The sequence below is a fragment of the Impatiens glandulifera genome, chromosome 1 (genome assembly GCF_907164915.1).
Source record: "Impatiens glandulifera chromosome 1, dImpGla2.1, whole genome shotgun sequence".
NCBI lineage: Eukaryota > Viridiplantae > Streptophyta > Magnoliopsida > Ericales > Balsaminaceae > Impatiens > Impatiens glandulifera.
Window position 1 is genome coordinate 70497136 of NC_061862.1, and position 15485 is coordinate 70512620.

General features: G+C 29.4%; 2 protein-coding genes across 2 annotated transcripts; one reads left to right on the plus strand and one right to left on the minus strand.

Moving 5' to 3' along the window:
- The first annotated feature begins 4932 nt into the window (after nt 1-4932).
- Nucleotides 4933-8718, plus strand: LOC124918850 (calcium-dependent protein kinase 28-like). The gene is made up of 11 exons (XM_047458912.1): nt 4933-5470; nt 5545-5675; nt 5822-5863; nt 5961-6072; nt 6814-6892; nt 7029-7198; nt 7285-7411; nt 7641-7756; nt 7852-8022; nt 8109-8282; nt 8350-8718. The coding sequence occupies exons 1-11, from the start codon at nt 5171-5173 to the stop codon at nt 8548-8550; spliced, it is 1623 nt and encodes a 540-aa protein (XP_047314868.1). The 5' UTR covers nt 4933-5170; the 3' UTR covers nt 8551-8718.
- Nucleotides 8632-11211, minus strand: LOC124918851 (transcription factor bHLH121-like). The gene is made up of 5 exons (XM_047458914.1): nt 10975-11211; nt 10684-10805; nt 10317-10444; nt 9824-10246; nt 8632-8971 (listed from the first exon to the last, which is right to left on the minus strand). Exons 1-5 carry the CDS (start codon nt 11055-11057, stop codon nt 8810-8812), a joined length of 918 nt encoding a protein of 305 aa, XP_047314870.1. The 5' UTR covers nt 11058-11211; the 3' UTR covers nt 8632-8809.
- Between the last annotated feature and the right edge of the window lie 4274 nt (nt 11212-15485).

Here is a 15485-nt window from a genome sequence, read left to right on the forward strand (position 1 = left end):
TAACCATTAGATCATTTGAGATTGTTGAAATAATTTTATTATTTTGTATTTTATATTTATTACCAATTAGTTAAATTTATATTAATTAAAAAATTATTTATACTAATAAAGAAAATATTATATATATATATATATAATGAGAGAAAAAATATATAATAAAAAATAAAATGTATTTATATAAAATTAATGATGAAATATAATATATATATATATATTATATTAATTATTAATATAATATATATTTTATTATCGGTGAGAATATATATATATATATATATATATATATATATATATATATATATATATATATTTAATTAAAAAAAAGAGAGAAGGACATGGGGGAGAAAAAATACGTGATGAAGAACAATTGTTTCATAAATATAAGTGAATCTAAAATGAAGAACAATTTATTAAGTCGTTGTTCGTTATTTTTTGAATTTTTTTTCTTGATTTTGAATCTTCTTGTTCTGGATCTGGATTGAAATGTCTGATGTGGGTGGGGTTTAAGTCTTCCAATCCTCATAGCCTTATTGAGAGATGAACATAAACTTTTTGTCTAATGAGAGAAACATAATATGTAGACTATCTATATAGGTTGGGACCTAGCCCTAATATTCATTTATTATTCGGTCCATCAACCAAATAGTAAATGATATTTTTTTTTCTTCTATACAAATATATCTCCATATTTATTAGAGATGTCTAAATAAGCCCATAATCTTTATATTTTAATACATCATTTTAATTGAGCTTAATTTTTATATGATAACAACTAATACCTAATTACTAAATAATATATACCCAAATATTGAAAAATATTAAAAATAATTACAACAATCTACCCTTAATATGAATATTGATATCTTCGTTCTAATAAGATTTACCATGTTTGGATTGCAGCATATGTATTTTTTAATACAAACTTCAATATTAAATAAAGAGTCAATTATAATACCTCTGAATTATGTGATGATATTAGGTTATAAAAATGCAACATGTCAACAAAAATATGCCATGTGGTTTTTTTTGGGTAATATTAATTAGAAAAATATAATAGATATTGCACATAGATATTGAATAATTCCAAGACAAAGCTATTGACCCCTATGATAATAATGCAATAATAATGGTCAAATTAATTAATAATTTATTTCCAAATTTGAATGGTTATTCCTCTAATGCGGATTGATCAATTCATCCCTAACAAATTAGTCTAGAACTCTTCGCATGCGAAAATATAATAATTAATTTACACAAATTTGTACAATGTTTTAACCATATAATATTGTTACTTATTTCTCAACATAGATAGCTACTACTGATTATTTACTTATAATATCAGTTTTTAATTTTATCGAAGGAATCATAATTTTTTTGACAACTAACCCGTACTAACAACCCGAGGTTGTTCTAAGAAGATAGTATATATATAACCCGTATAGGATCACTTTAACTACACTTACACAATTTTTTATATTATTTAACCAATTAAGTCAAATATGTTTTTATTTTTGTTAATTTTAAAATCACCGATAACTAAAACAAATTAAAAAAGTCATATCTCCCAATGATTGATTCCATACTTGGTAGTTGGTACTCTAAAATAAAGATAAGATAATTAAGATCGAGTTTAACTTAATGGCATCTTTGAGTTTTCAAAAAAAAAAAAGGTTATATTCAAAATTAATATAATTCGGTTATATTAAATTTAATATTAGAACTGATCTACCTATAACAAATCTCATTGATTTGAATATAGATTCGATTAGTAGATTAATTCGGATATATATATATATATATATATATATATATATATATATATATATATATATATATATATTTATATTTATATTTATATTTATATTTATATTTACGAACTATTGTCTCATCAAAGAATAACATTTTTTTTTTAAATTCTAACTATTCTTAGCATGATATTGAGAAATCAAATCTCATAATTATTATTCAACAAATATGAAATGTATGCTGGATATTCGTTTATAGGTCAAATCGGATCTAAGAAAAATAATTGACAACAATTTTATTAACATTCATCACGTCGTACATAAAATATCTAAAACTTCTATCAAGATCACGAATCTAATTTACTAGTAAACATTTATTAAGTTCATACATAAAATAATTTAAAGCTTTTATCATGACCACGAATATATTGTACCGTCACTCGGGTATATTTGTACATGAATAAATAAATTTAATATCATCAACTAATTATCAATATTTTATAATTTATATAGAAATATAATATGATTTAGTTAGTAATAATAAAATTATTATCATTAATATTTGTTAAGAATAATTACTAAAAAAAATAATTTGTATGTCAATTTGATAAGGTAAGACAATACATTTTCAACAATGGAAGTTTTGAAATATGTTTATTTTGTTATTTATACTTATTATCTCTAATCAAATAAGTTTAAATAATTAGTTAGATTAGAGATGGTTTAATTAATTAATTTACATTTAATTTTTACAGATTACACGACTAGTTTTAGTTGATCATCATAATATATATTTTTTAAAATAATGACACCTCACAAGTCATAACCATAACTCTCCTCTTCTATTCACAACATTTCTAGTGAGAATCTAACTCGTGACATTTTGGTATCTTAAACTAACTTTTTCCACTGACCACTATGGGGTGGTTGATCATTCCTAATAAGTACCAACCGACAATTAAGATAATTTAAGTGACTTTTTTTTAGTTTAATAATGTAACATTTAAAAAATCGACCATTTGGAAATGTTTTTGACTCGATTGTTATTGTCTCATAACTTATATTCCTTTCGAATTTCAAGTAAGATGAAAAACCAAAATGAGAAACACAATTGGAGTACGTTTTGATCGTTGATTTCACTAAACCTCTTTACCTATCATCTTTTTGAATCTCGTAAAACTGGAGGAGAAAACAAATTTATAAGAAGTTGACTTTCCTAAATGAGATGTCCTAAATGAGATGAGTAAACAAAAATAAGATTTAATGAAATTAATAGATTATGTTTGTTTTTTAGAGTCACCACACATTTACATATCGAGAAATTAGAAAAAAAATTGTTTTTGACTGTATTTAAAACACGACAAAGAGATTATTATTGAAAAAGAGGTCCACGACCATCGCATATATCCACCAAACCACCATAGTCGGCTGCCAGCAATACAAGACACCAGCCAGGGACCGAACCCATACAAGAGCCTAGTCCCTAGGCTCAGCCCGCGCAGAAGCCAGGCCCAAGACCCACACAAAGGGTCAACCAGGTGCACGGTCAACACATATAACTTACTCATGTCTTCCGCCCGTTGACCAATCTTCCCCCCATTTGTTCGTGTCCAGATCCACTACCAGTGGGTTAGCCAATTTGGCCCGATGGCTCTAAGGCCTGTTAACTTTGTTTTTTTATATATATATATTTTTTAATTCTCTGCATTTGAATGTTTTATTTGTTTTTTTAAATCTAAAAAAATTAGAAAATACCTAAAAAATATATTTTCAGAAAAAAAAATATTGATAAGGACTCGATTGGATTGGATTTTATTTTATTTAAAACAAAATTTTAATTATTATTTTTCAGGTACTCATCGCTCATATGTACTTACTTTTTTTTTTCTTCTTCATTTTAATATCTTAGGATAATGAGATAATTTAGATGCATGTTTTAGGAACAAATTGATACAAAACCTAGATAAACTTTAGGTACATACTCTAGATTTGAAAAAATAAATAAGGTGCATACTCAAAGGTTTAGAGTAGATACTGCAATTTAACGGACACATAAGACATAGCGCCACGCCGAGTACTTTCTCACATGAACCTAGATACTAAACCAATAATTGATTATTTTTTTTTTGTCAACTCGCAAGACTAACCTTAGCAAAATTAATTAGAAAATAATTTCATTTAGTCCAATCTATTACTTTACTTATCTACTCTAAACCTTTGAGTATGCACCTTATTTATTTAGTCCAGTAATTGATTTATATTTTTTGAGTTTTATTGGAAAATAGTATGGAAATTAATTATTTTAGAATTATATTGATACGACATTTTTCAAAAATAACTATTTATTTTAATCCAGTACAATGAGCTCGTATAAAAATATTTTTTAAAAAAATCCGTTGACTTCACATAGTTTTCGAACTAATTATTTATTTTATTCTCGTGCGAGACTGTATAAGAATAATTTTTAAATTAATTCGTTAGATCAAAATTATTTAAAATTATAAATTAGGGGATAAAAACTTTATAAATATATTTTTGTGTTTCTTACCACAAATAAAATAAAACATATATACTAAAAATGATTTTTTAAAAATTCTTAGAACATGAGGTAAACGTGCAACTTATTGTGATGGATGAGATAAATGTATGTATTTCTATTAATTTTTTAAAGTCTGCTAACCTAATAATAATAATTCATCAGATTAGAATTCATCAAATTAATTAGTATGGGTGAGTTCAGTTGACTATTGACCAATTATACTTTTCATCAAAGTTTAAAGGCTGGTATACTTTAAATATTGGTTAATTTTTTTTATAATAAGTATAAGACTTAGTATTTTAATAATGAAATTACAACTCACTGCTCACTTCATAATGATTTCATATATATCTATATATATCAAATGGACCCATTAATAATAATACAACCACAACCAAACTTCTTTATGATTTGATAATAGATTGCCCAAAATCAGTATAACAAAATTATTTGAAATTTGTTTTCCAATGTTTATCCCTCCTTGTTCTGTTTGGTTTCACTTGGAGTCACTAGTTTTTCTATAAAAAAAATAAGAATTTGATTTTAGATCTGAATTTTAGATACTAAGATTTTTAATATATTTTTAAAATTTGAGAGGATTTATATTGTTTTTTAAATAGAAATTTTATCTGTCTTCCTACAGACACCCTTCTTCCTCTTTGACCATCATAACTCGGACCCAACTCTTTCTTCCCTGCTTCCTTCATCATCCTTCCTATCTGCTTCACTCTTTCCTCTTCAATGGATTACATTATTACAATTTCTCTCACAACTATATATAATGCAAGTTCATCTACTTCTCTTGAATCTTAATGATTGATTTTGGCCTTGAAATTAAGAAATAGAGAGAGAAATAAAGTTACAGTCTTTTGACAAAATCAAGATCATGGGTGCTTGTTTTTCAGCCACCAAGATCACTGGTTCAAACAGCAACAACCACAGGAAAGAAGAAGTGAAGCCGGCGCCGGAGAATAAGAAGAAGAAATCAGATCAGGGCAAGTCAAGGAAACCAACACTTAACATAATCCCTTGTGGGAAAACAACGGATTTCGGTTATTTTAAGGACTTTGATGACAAGTATGTTCTTGGTAAATTGTTGGGACATGGACAATTTGGGTATACTTATGTTGCTCAAGATAAATCCAATGGAGATCGTGTTGCAGTGAAGAGAATTGATAAGAGAAAGGTAAAGATTCAATCTTTTCCATCAGATCTTGAAACAAGCATTTTGTGTGACCTGTTTGATGGGTTTAATTGCAGATGATTCTTCCTGTTGCGGTTGAAGATGTTAAGAGAGAAGTGAGAATATTGAAAGCATTGACTGGACATGAAAATGTGGTTCAATTCTATAACGCATTTGAAGATGATAATTATGTTTATATTGCCATGGAGTAAGTCATTTTTTATTTGAAATTTTTAACATTTAAAGTGGTATAACAAATTAGTATAAACCCGGGTAAAATATATATTGTATTCTTTGATTTGTTCAATTTATGACCTAAATTTTGTTGGGTTTATTGATTTTTCTCTATTTTAGGCTATGTGAGGGTGGTGAATTGTTGGACAGGATTTTAGCCAAGTAAGAGTTAGACTCTTTTTTTGGGATAAATTTTGTAATGAGAAAGATATAGAAATTTGTAACTTGTCCATTTATGTTTTTTTGTTTTGGAAATTAGGAAAGATAGTCGATATTCGGAAAAAGATGCGGCGGTTGTTGTTCGACAGATGGTTAAGGTTGCTGCCCAATGCCACTTGCTTGGTTTGGTTCATAGAGACATGAAACCAGAGGTATGAATACTAACCAATATTGAGAAGCAGAGAAATAGGAGTAATACCAATAAGATGTTCTATATATAACCTTCAAATATTGTAGCATATTGATTGATATTTGATTAAGGCGGATCCTAGTGTAAGGTTCTAACCATAGCTACTTCTATTTCGTTTTTAGTGAGAATCGAATGTTGCTAGTTCAAAACTCTAATAGATACTTATGCAAACATACGGATTAACACTTACCACTTTAAGACCACAAGTCATCTGTTTAGTTGTTCACATGTGTTCAAATTTAACAAGAATCTTTCCGCATTCCAAACTATCATCAAATTCTTCTCTTAAACATAAAGTCCACATGTTTGAAGGGAAGTTACAAAGAAAGATCATCCTAATTCAATTGTAAAGAGTATTTCTAAGAAACGGTCTCGGTTCGGATTCAATTTCCACTAAGAACATCATATAATAGATCTTTGTGCTATTTTTTCTAAAATAGTGAGACAGAAAAGTAAGCTAATTAATGTCTAAAACTGAGAATTAGTTTTATAGTTATTGCAATCAAGTTTATATTTATTTCTAATGATCATAGTCCTCATCTTATAGAGATTATGAGGCATGACATTAATGCCTCTTTCTCTTTGACCTATTTCAACCTTCATTTCCCATTTCAAGCCACTTTCATGAAAAACTGTGAAAAATGCAAAATTTTATTAATACAAACTTTAACCTAGACTACGGTTCATAATTGTGCCCCTGTAGAATTTTCTCTTCGTATCTTCAAAAGTGGATTCACCTCTAAAGGCAACAGATTTCGGTCTTTCCGACGTCATTAGACCAGGTAAAGTGAATATTCAATTTAGTCTATTGCCAAATTTAATATTGTGTAAGCAAGTTATTCAAAAGAAAATTAATTCCATCAATTTACAAAGTCTAACTATTCATTCACCAATTAAAAGTTTTCAAATTTGTAACAGGAAAGAAATTTCGCGACATTGTGGGTAGTGCTTATTACGTTGCTCCGGAGGTTCTAAAACGAAAATCGGGGCCTGAATCCGATGTTTGGAGTATCGGAGTCATCACATATATATTGTTGAGTGGGAAGAGACCTTTTTGGGATAAAACAGAAGATGGTATATTTAAGGAGGTAAAAATATTGATATCGGTTTTACTTAGTCCAAGTTCAAATCAATTCAAACCGAATGTTTAGTTAGTTTTCGGGTAAGATTTTAGGTCTTGAGAAACAAGCCAGACTTTCGACGTAAACCATGGCCGTCAATAAGCAACGATGCAAAAGATTTCGTTCAAAAGCTGCTCGTGAAAGATCCTCGGGCAAGACTAACCGCGGCTCAAGCCTTGTGTAAGTTCATTTCACTTAAATTGACGTTTAAACAATAACAAATCATCTATAGAAAATATAAGAAATTTACCACAGAATAAAAATAAATGAAACAATAAGAGAAACTTTGATGGGATGTTTAAGGATATGATCCAATACCAACCGATATTTGATAACAACCATTATTACCTTTAAAACCGATTTATTGATAGACCTAATTTACAATGTTTTGGTTTAAATCTTCTATTAGCACATCCATGGGTTAGAGAAGGCGGGAACGCTTCTGAGATTCCTCTCGATATCTTGGTTCTATCAAATATGCGCCAATTTGTGAAGTACAGCCGTTTAAAGCAATTTGCTCTTCGGGTAATTGAAAGTCATCTTTTTAGGTCATTACTAGGTAGTTTGCCTTGCTTTCTTTGGTGTAATCTCATCATGCTAAAATGTACTTTGTTTTGAAGTCTTTAGCTACTACACTTGATGAAGAGGAGATGGCTGATCTTAAAGATCAATTTGATGCAATTGATGTTGATAAGAATGGATCTATAAGCCTCGAAGAAATGCGCCAGGCACTTGCAAAAGATCTTCCTTGGAGGCTAAAAGAATCGAAAGTTCACGAGATTCTACAAGCGGTAAGCCTAAAACGAAAAAGCTCGCTAAATTCGCTTTTCTTTATGGAGGTAAATATCATTAGTTTTTTGTTTGATGGATTCAAAAGATCGATAGCAACACAGATGGACTAGTTGATTTTAAGGAGTTTGTTGCTGCCACTCTTCATGTTCACCAAATGGAAGAACACAGCTTGGAGAAATGGGAGAAGAGGTCGCAGGCTGCGTTCAATAAATTCGACATGGATGGAGACGGATACATTACGTCCGAAGAACTTAGAGTGGTACGTTGTTCATGCGATCTTTGTGCTTTATTCGATATTTATAAACATTTTTTTATTGTTATTGCAGCACACTGGACTAAAAGGGTCGATAGACCCACTTCTTGATGAAGCTGATATAGACAAAGATGGGAAAATAAGTCTGTTGGAGTTTCGACGACTTCTAAGAAACGCAAGCATGAGTTCAACAATAAACATGAAAACAGCAGTTCCTCAAAAGGAACCGGAAATTACACCCTTGGGAAAGACAGACCAGAATGGAAATCCATGACAAAATGCAATCTTTTTGTCAAAGGAAAAGCTTGTAAAATAAGAGAATCGTGACAAGTGCTGCTTATATATATTTTGCAAAAGAAAGAATGTTATGTCATTCAATAAATTTTTAAGTACCACAGACTTATCTTAATAAATAAATCTCATTTTAGCAACATTTTCACAACCTTTTTACTTTTTCGATATCGACACAAGAACTGATTTGCATTCACAAGTTATGTTAAAAGAGTAAAATATTGCAAACTCTAGTTGAACAATTAATTACCCGAGGCTTCTGAATTGTTAGTAGCTTCCGGAAGATGTCCTACACTATTCGATGAGCTATCCTCAAATCTACTTGAGGAAGAGTGCCTATCCGAGACATTTTTCTCCTTCCTTTGAGATTGTTTTCCTTTACTTTTACCCGACGTCGTCATATCCTGAAAGAAGGAAGATGTAACTTATTAGTGGGGTTAGTTTTTTTAAGATTAGGGTTTATATATAGAATGAGGCAACCAGAACAGCCAACCACATAATCGAACTTGAGTCGGCCGTCTCAAGTCCAAACCCTTTTCATTTGAGCTACTATGGGTGGGTGGAGTTAGGTTTCTAAATAGTAAAGAGGTTCTAAATATAAGGAAGATGTAACTTAATAGTAGGGTTAGACTTTTTTTCCTTTTTCTTAGATTAGGGTTTATTTCCAGAATGAGGCGAGCATTACATCCACCTCCATTGCCCCCATTTCAATCAAGGTACCGAGAATTGAACTTGAGTCAGCCTCTTAAACCCAAACTATTTCCACTTGAACTACTCTAGGTGGGTAGAGTTAGATTATTAGTTAGGATTCTAAATAGTAAAGAGTAATTTTATTGATGAATGATGAAATTGTCCTCAACAGATAAAAAAGCTCTAAAACTACCTAATTGGACCTGATTTTGCAAAGACATTCCCTTTGTAATATTAAGATTTAATCAAGAGGAGAAGAAAAAAGAAGAAAGGAAGAGAAAGAGAAATTTAATATTACCCTTAAGTTTAAGGGATTGTTAGTTGGTTAGAATAGGTGGCATTGTCGGATTATAAATAAGGTGACCTAGCTAAAGGATTAATCAATTAATGAAATAATAGAGTTTACACTTTTCTTAGCTATGTAAGTTCTCTCGCATAAGTGCTTAGGCTATTTCTGATCTCTCTTTTTGAATTTACTCTTCTTTATTCCAAAACCATAACTTAAACCTAAGAAGGTGTAATAATAATAGATTACTAAGCATTTCAATCATGATTAAAGAACTCACCGAATGGGATGCAGATCCGGGTGTCTTCAGTTCAAGTTCCGTAGCCACATCAATGGAATCATCAGTTTTTGTCTTATGATCTTGTTTGTTCGGAACATGGGAAGTGGATGCTTTAGGCATTAAATGCTCATTCAGAGGATTGTTTCTGTTTGGATAGGGAATAAAATTCGAACAAGGATTAGGAATGGCACCATAGTTCTGATTTCCAAAGAAATGAAAAGGCTGAAGTGATGGGTGCATTGTAATAGGGGCTTGAGGTACAGGAACCGGGTATGAATAAGATGGTGCAACTACGACAGGAGAATCCATGGCTGTCCATGGGTACATCGATCTCACTCTTTGCTGGTACTGTCTATTGAGATTATCAACATCCGATTTCAGAGATGCCTTCTCATCTCTGAGTTCGTTCTTCTCCTGTGTAAGCTAAAACAAAAAAGAGTGTTATTGGGAGATGTTTAAACAAACAAGTTCAATAGTCAAGGACTGATTATACCTCACGAGATTCTTCAGTAAGTGAAGCATGCTCGGTTTTAAGTCTATTAACTTCATCCACTAAATCCTTTAGCAATTGGATTGTATCAGTCAGAATTGTTGCTTTGTCATTCTTAGGTCTATCCGGGTCTGCATATCAATTCTGTGGCATGAAAATCTAAAATTAAGAAGAAACTGAAAACAACAACAACAACAACTGAGTTCAAGTAGTTCGAACGAGATTTGAACAGTTATAAATCAAAGAAGTGTCATTATTTTTATTATTATCTGATGTTTCAGTCATAGAAGACAAGCAAGGCTGCAATTCTATATTATGATAACTATCAATCAGATTTAAAACCCTAAAACAATAATTGAGATTCTCTTACCTATAGTATTTCCTAGCTCAAGAAAGTGCTCGTTTTGCTTATCTCTCCTCAACTTTTCTCTGTCTGCCTTCTGAACCTTTCTAGCAACAATTGGATTTTTTACCTCCGTATCAATCCTTTTTCTGTAAAGGAAACGCAGAAGCAAATTACACAAATATAGACCTAATTATAGTAATAGAGTTCACAATCTTCCAAAATCAAGTGCATGTAAGAAGAATAGATCAATTAGCAACTCCTAGAGAAATTGGTGAATCTACGGAGGTGATTGTGATTGTAATTGAAAGATGATACCTCGGAGAAGGATCAAGTGAGGTAGGAGAGACAGAACTAGACTCAAACTGATGTGAGAAATCATTGTTTTCCCGTTGATCCATATCCGTATTGATTCTGAATTCCTTGTAGTATAACTTAATCGAAATATTGTGAAAGAGAGAAAGAGAAGGTGGAGGAGACACGATAAGGCATGAACACGAACTTGTGCTCTCCACGAGCCACGAGGATAATGCACCAACATCATGTGACCTTCTTCTTATTACTTGTGGGCCGAGGCCCGCAATGATCGCACAAAGCCCACTTGCATATATTTTTATTCTTATTTTCAAAAATATAAATAATTTTTTTATTAATTCGACAAAATTAATCATTAAAATTGTTTTTTTTTTTTTTTTGGTAGAATTACAAAATTATAAATTTTTATTTTTCAAAAAGATTATATTTCATTAGATAAGTTAAGACTACTTATAACTATACATTCTGAGTTTGAAAGTAAAATTAGACTATTAATTTGGAGCATTGATCATAATAAAGTTGGAAATGTGAAAGTGATAATCTAAATGCTTTTAAGATAATAGAGTTTGAAATTGATTTTAAATTGTAAAACAAATTAGGTTTAAACTTTTTTATTACATCAATTTGTTGGAATATTGTTAAACACATATGGACAAATTTTAGAAGGAAAAAATTATTTTTGTGTTTGAATGGTCATTTCGAGAATATGTGGGGTTCCATTTCTTCTATGGAGTGCGACTAATCCTCATGGGTTAAATACATAGCTCCCAAACACACTTAACCATTTAATCAGGCGCAAAACTCGCCTCCTAACGCGCTCAAACCCAGGACCTCAGGAAGGCTGGAGATATCCACATCTTGTTGTCGTTAGGCTAGAAGAGGGGATTTGTGTATTTTTTTTAAAGTGTATCAATATGATACAAATGATAGTCGTTTAAGTAAAACGACAAAAACAATACAAAAACACGAGTGTTCATCACCGAACACACCAAAAACATAATAAAATTAACTATTTGAGAATAATAATAAAAACATCAAACAAAAATGCTCATCAACAAACAAACCTAATATAAAATTTAACATTAACTAGTTAAATTAGTGTATGTTAAATTGCACCTAAAAGAAGTCACAAACGAAACACAATTGCACTGTGTTAAGAAAAAAATGTCACATATTTTGGATCAACCTTGTTCCTTCAATGATTTCACTTTTTTTTGTATGATAGTTCATTTGATTTGATCGTATTATAAAAAAAAAAATGAAATTTCGAGACAAGATTACAATATGTGGGGTAAAAATAAAAATATCAACCGAAAACCCTTTAAAGATAGTTAGCTCTAGTTCTATCAGCATAAGTGGATACCAATCATGGTCATCATAAGATGGTTATACAATTTTGAGAAAAAATAAATTGATAAATGACTTTTAGTCCATACAAACAGTGTTATCTCAAAAGAGAACAATTGAAGGAGTACAGTGTGAAATATCAAATTCTAAATCAGTGTTACTGCTGAAATATGTTAGTTTATTTTTATTTTATTTTTAATTTTGAAAAGTTTATACAACTTCTATAGTAATGTATGTTTTTAGTGAAAATTGAACAACTTTTAAATAAATTGTATATCCATATCATTAATAAAAATCAGCCAAACAAACAATCTTGAAAATTAAGTCAAATATACAAATCCATAAACTATACACCATCAATTACGCGTTACTTTGATCAGAATTGATTGAACCAATTTGAATTTGTCGTATATCCTTAACAATTTTAAAGAATATTAATTACAAATACCCTAACCTTTAGCTATTAATTAATCTCTAAAAAATATTTAGAAGATCTTTGATATCTTTCAATGGCCAGAACTAAATCTAATGAATATGCGGAGGCAAATGATGTTTTTTTGCTTATATTAATTAATGTCCACTATATATTAGTTAATTAATCAATACTAATAATTAATAATGAATAATAAAAATACTATATTCCAAAATCTATCATCTTTATCCATGGGCCCATGATTCATCCCCACTTGTTGCTTGGATCTCACTTTCTTTGAGTGTGAAATGAGAAAGCTTGCATGATGTGACTTGAGCCTTGTTTGATTTTACATATTATCTTTTGTAATTATGGTGTTTTTACCATCTTTTTTATCACAACCTATACAAAAATATATTATTTAAAATATCAAAGGTTTCACCTAGGACCGGTCTTGGGTAAGTTCGACAAGCTCAGAGACTAGAGCAACCCACGTCTCTCAGGGTAATCCATTTAATAAAAATAACATTTAGTTAAATTTATTAAATGTTTAGCCTAAAATCGTGTATTTTAATGTTTTAGGTAGGATGAAAAATTATAATTTTTATTTATTTATGAGTTTTAATCTTATAAAAAACAATTTTTTAACTGAAATTAGGGCATTATTTTTTTTCTTCACTTTTTTTTACATTACGATGGGACAAGTAAATTCTCGAAACCGGCATTGGTCTCACATTCAATTATTCTTAAGAATATTATGATTTAAACATATGGACATGAACATATAACTTCCTTAAAGAATAAATCCTGATAAAAAACTAATAAGGTGATTTCAATATACATATTTATTTTTTAAGCCATATTATATATTATGTAACAAATGTAGTTTAAGTTAGGTTCAAAACACTCTACAATACCAAACAAGTGTAATAATCTTTTTCTCTACTCCATATCCACATTATGGTTTTTTTTTGCTATAACATTATTATATGGCTTATTTGAAAAGAAATAAATTTTCATTTAAAATTAATGAGAAAGTTGATTATTTAAATTATAGCATTAAAATATTTTACATATTTAAAAAATTTCAGAAATATTAAAAAAACGTGTTAGATGAGATGTTACAAATAAGATTTTATTTTTGTTAAATGTTTAAATCAATCTCAAACTATTAACATATAATATATATTTGTTATAAAGTTAGCCTCGCATTCCACTATCACGAATTTTATTTTAATTTAAAGGTTCTAAATGGAATATAGTCTAAAATACAACTTGGGATCTGCTTTCAATTTACCATGCTCTCATGTTTCCCTTTTGAGAAGGGAACATGGGAGAATGGTAAATTAAGAGTAAAAGATCTATTCCCTAAAATTCTATTTCTTATTAAATGGTTAGCAAAATAACCTATAGCTAAAGAGAAATTAATACAAGTCTAAATGAACATAAGGTGGTCACACCACATCACCATACCTCCACCACCTTCAAAAATACTTCAAAAACAAAATCATGATCCACCCAAAACTAACTTCCACTAAGGTCATTATAATAATATTTTTATTGTATTCCTTATAAAAGTGTAAAATATATAAAGATATTTTGCTTGTTTTTTTATACCACTCAACTTATAAAGAAAATTCATAACCATCTAACTAAGTTTTTTTTTGTTTGTTAAATTTAATATTAAAAGATTATATAATTTATATTATTTTTGAAAAGTATTTAAAATAATAAGAATAATATAACTTATACAGGCCTTCCAACTATACCCAAACCTCCGGGCTGGTCGGCTGGACCTGGTTGTAAAATAAAATATTTAAAAACACTATTCCAAAATATACCAAGTTATCAAATAAGCCTTAACTTTCCATAAATGCTAATTTCTTTTAATTTATATTTATTTTTGTTGTCATCCTAAGGACAAATAAAAATAATCTATTATTGGACAATGTAATTGCAATATGTTATCTAATGGGGTACTAAAAATATCCCCAAAAGACAAACAAACAAAACAATAAATAAAGCAATGGTTGAAAATTCAAGTGGAAAGTGATTGATTAAATTTAATATTTATTCATTGAGATAATTGTCTCTAATGAGTGCATATCAATAAAGCATGCAATATTTGAGGAGTCCGACTCACCTCAATATGTAATGTCTTTATTAATTAATTGTGTTTTCTATCTAATGAGATTTGAACAAACACTTATATAAACTACTTTTTATTTATTAGGTTGATAATAACAAAAAATTCTAAAATTTGAATTATTTTTTGAAAATAAATATATATCAACTATAAATGTAATGTTTGTGTAGGTCGTATTGCTATTTTTTTTTTTTAAAAAAAAATCGATATAATGTCATTAAATAAAAAGACCCAAAAGGGTAAAGGATTACAAGAGTTCAAGATTAAGGCAATACAAGGCTTTGCCAAAAATGAATGAACCAACAAGATAAAAAATATCATAATGAGAACAAAGGTGAATGACACAAACAACGAATTTTAGAGCGCATTGAAATAAGAAGTAAGAGTGAGTTTCTCATATATAATGCTCTCTCTTTGACAAATCAACCAATTTTTTTTACAAGTGGGAATTCGCCTCCACGTTCGAATGAGTGAGTTTCCGTCAAAGATAATTTCATTTCAAACAACCTCCACATCATTTCGAACCCTTGGAAATGTTCTTGCGTTCCTCTCCATCCAAATATAATAAACAATGTTTGCAAAGAAGCAATTGAAGATATTTGAACTAAA

Bases quoted from the DNA above. Each gene is read 5' to 3' on its own strand.
- LOC124918850 (XM_047458912.1), top strand. From the start codon at position 5,171: ATGGGTGCTTGTTTTTCAGCCACCAAGATCACTGGTTCAAACAGCAAC. The intron at 5,471-5,544 runs GTAAAGATTCAA...GTTTAATTGCAG, and splicing joins AGAGAATTGATAAGAGAAAG to ATGATTCTTCCTGTTGCGGT. The intron at 6,893-7,028 runs GTAAAGTGAATA...AATTTGTAACAG, and splicing joins TTCCGACGTCATTAGACCAG to GAAAGAAATTTCGCGACATT.
- LOC124918851 (XM_047458914.1), bottom strand. From the start codon at position 11,057: ATGGATCAACGGGAAAACAATGATTTCTCACATCAGTTTGAGTCTAGT. The intron at 10,806-10,974 runs GTATCATCTTTC...TTTCCTTTACAG, and splicing joins TCACTTGATCCTTCTCCGAG to AAAAAGGATTGATACGGAGG. The intron at 10,445-10,683 runs GTAAGAGAATCT...ATTGATATGCAG, and splicing joins TGAGCTAGGAAATACTATAG to ACCCGGATAGACCTAAGAAT.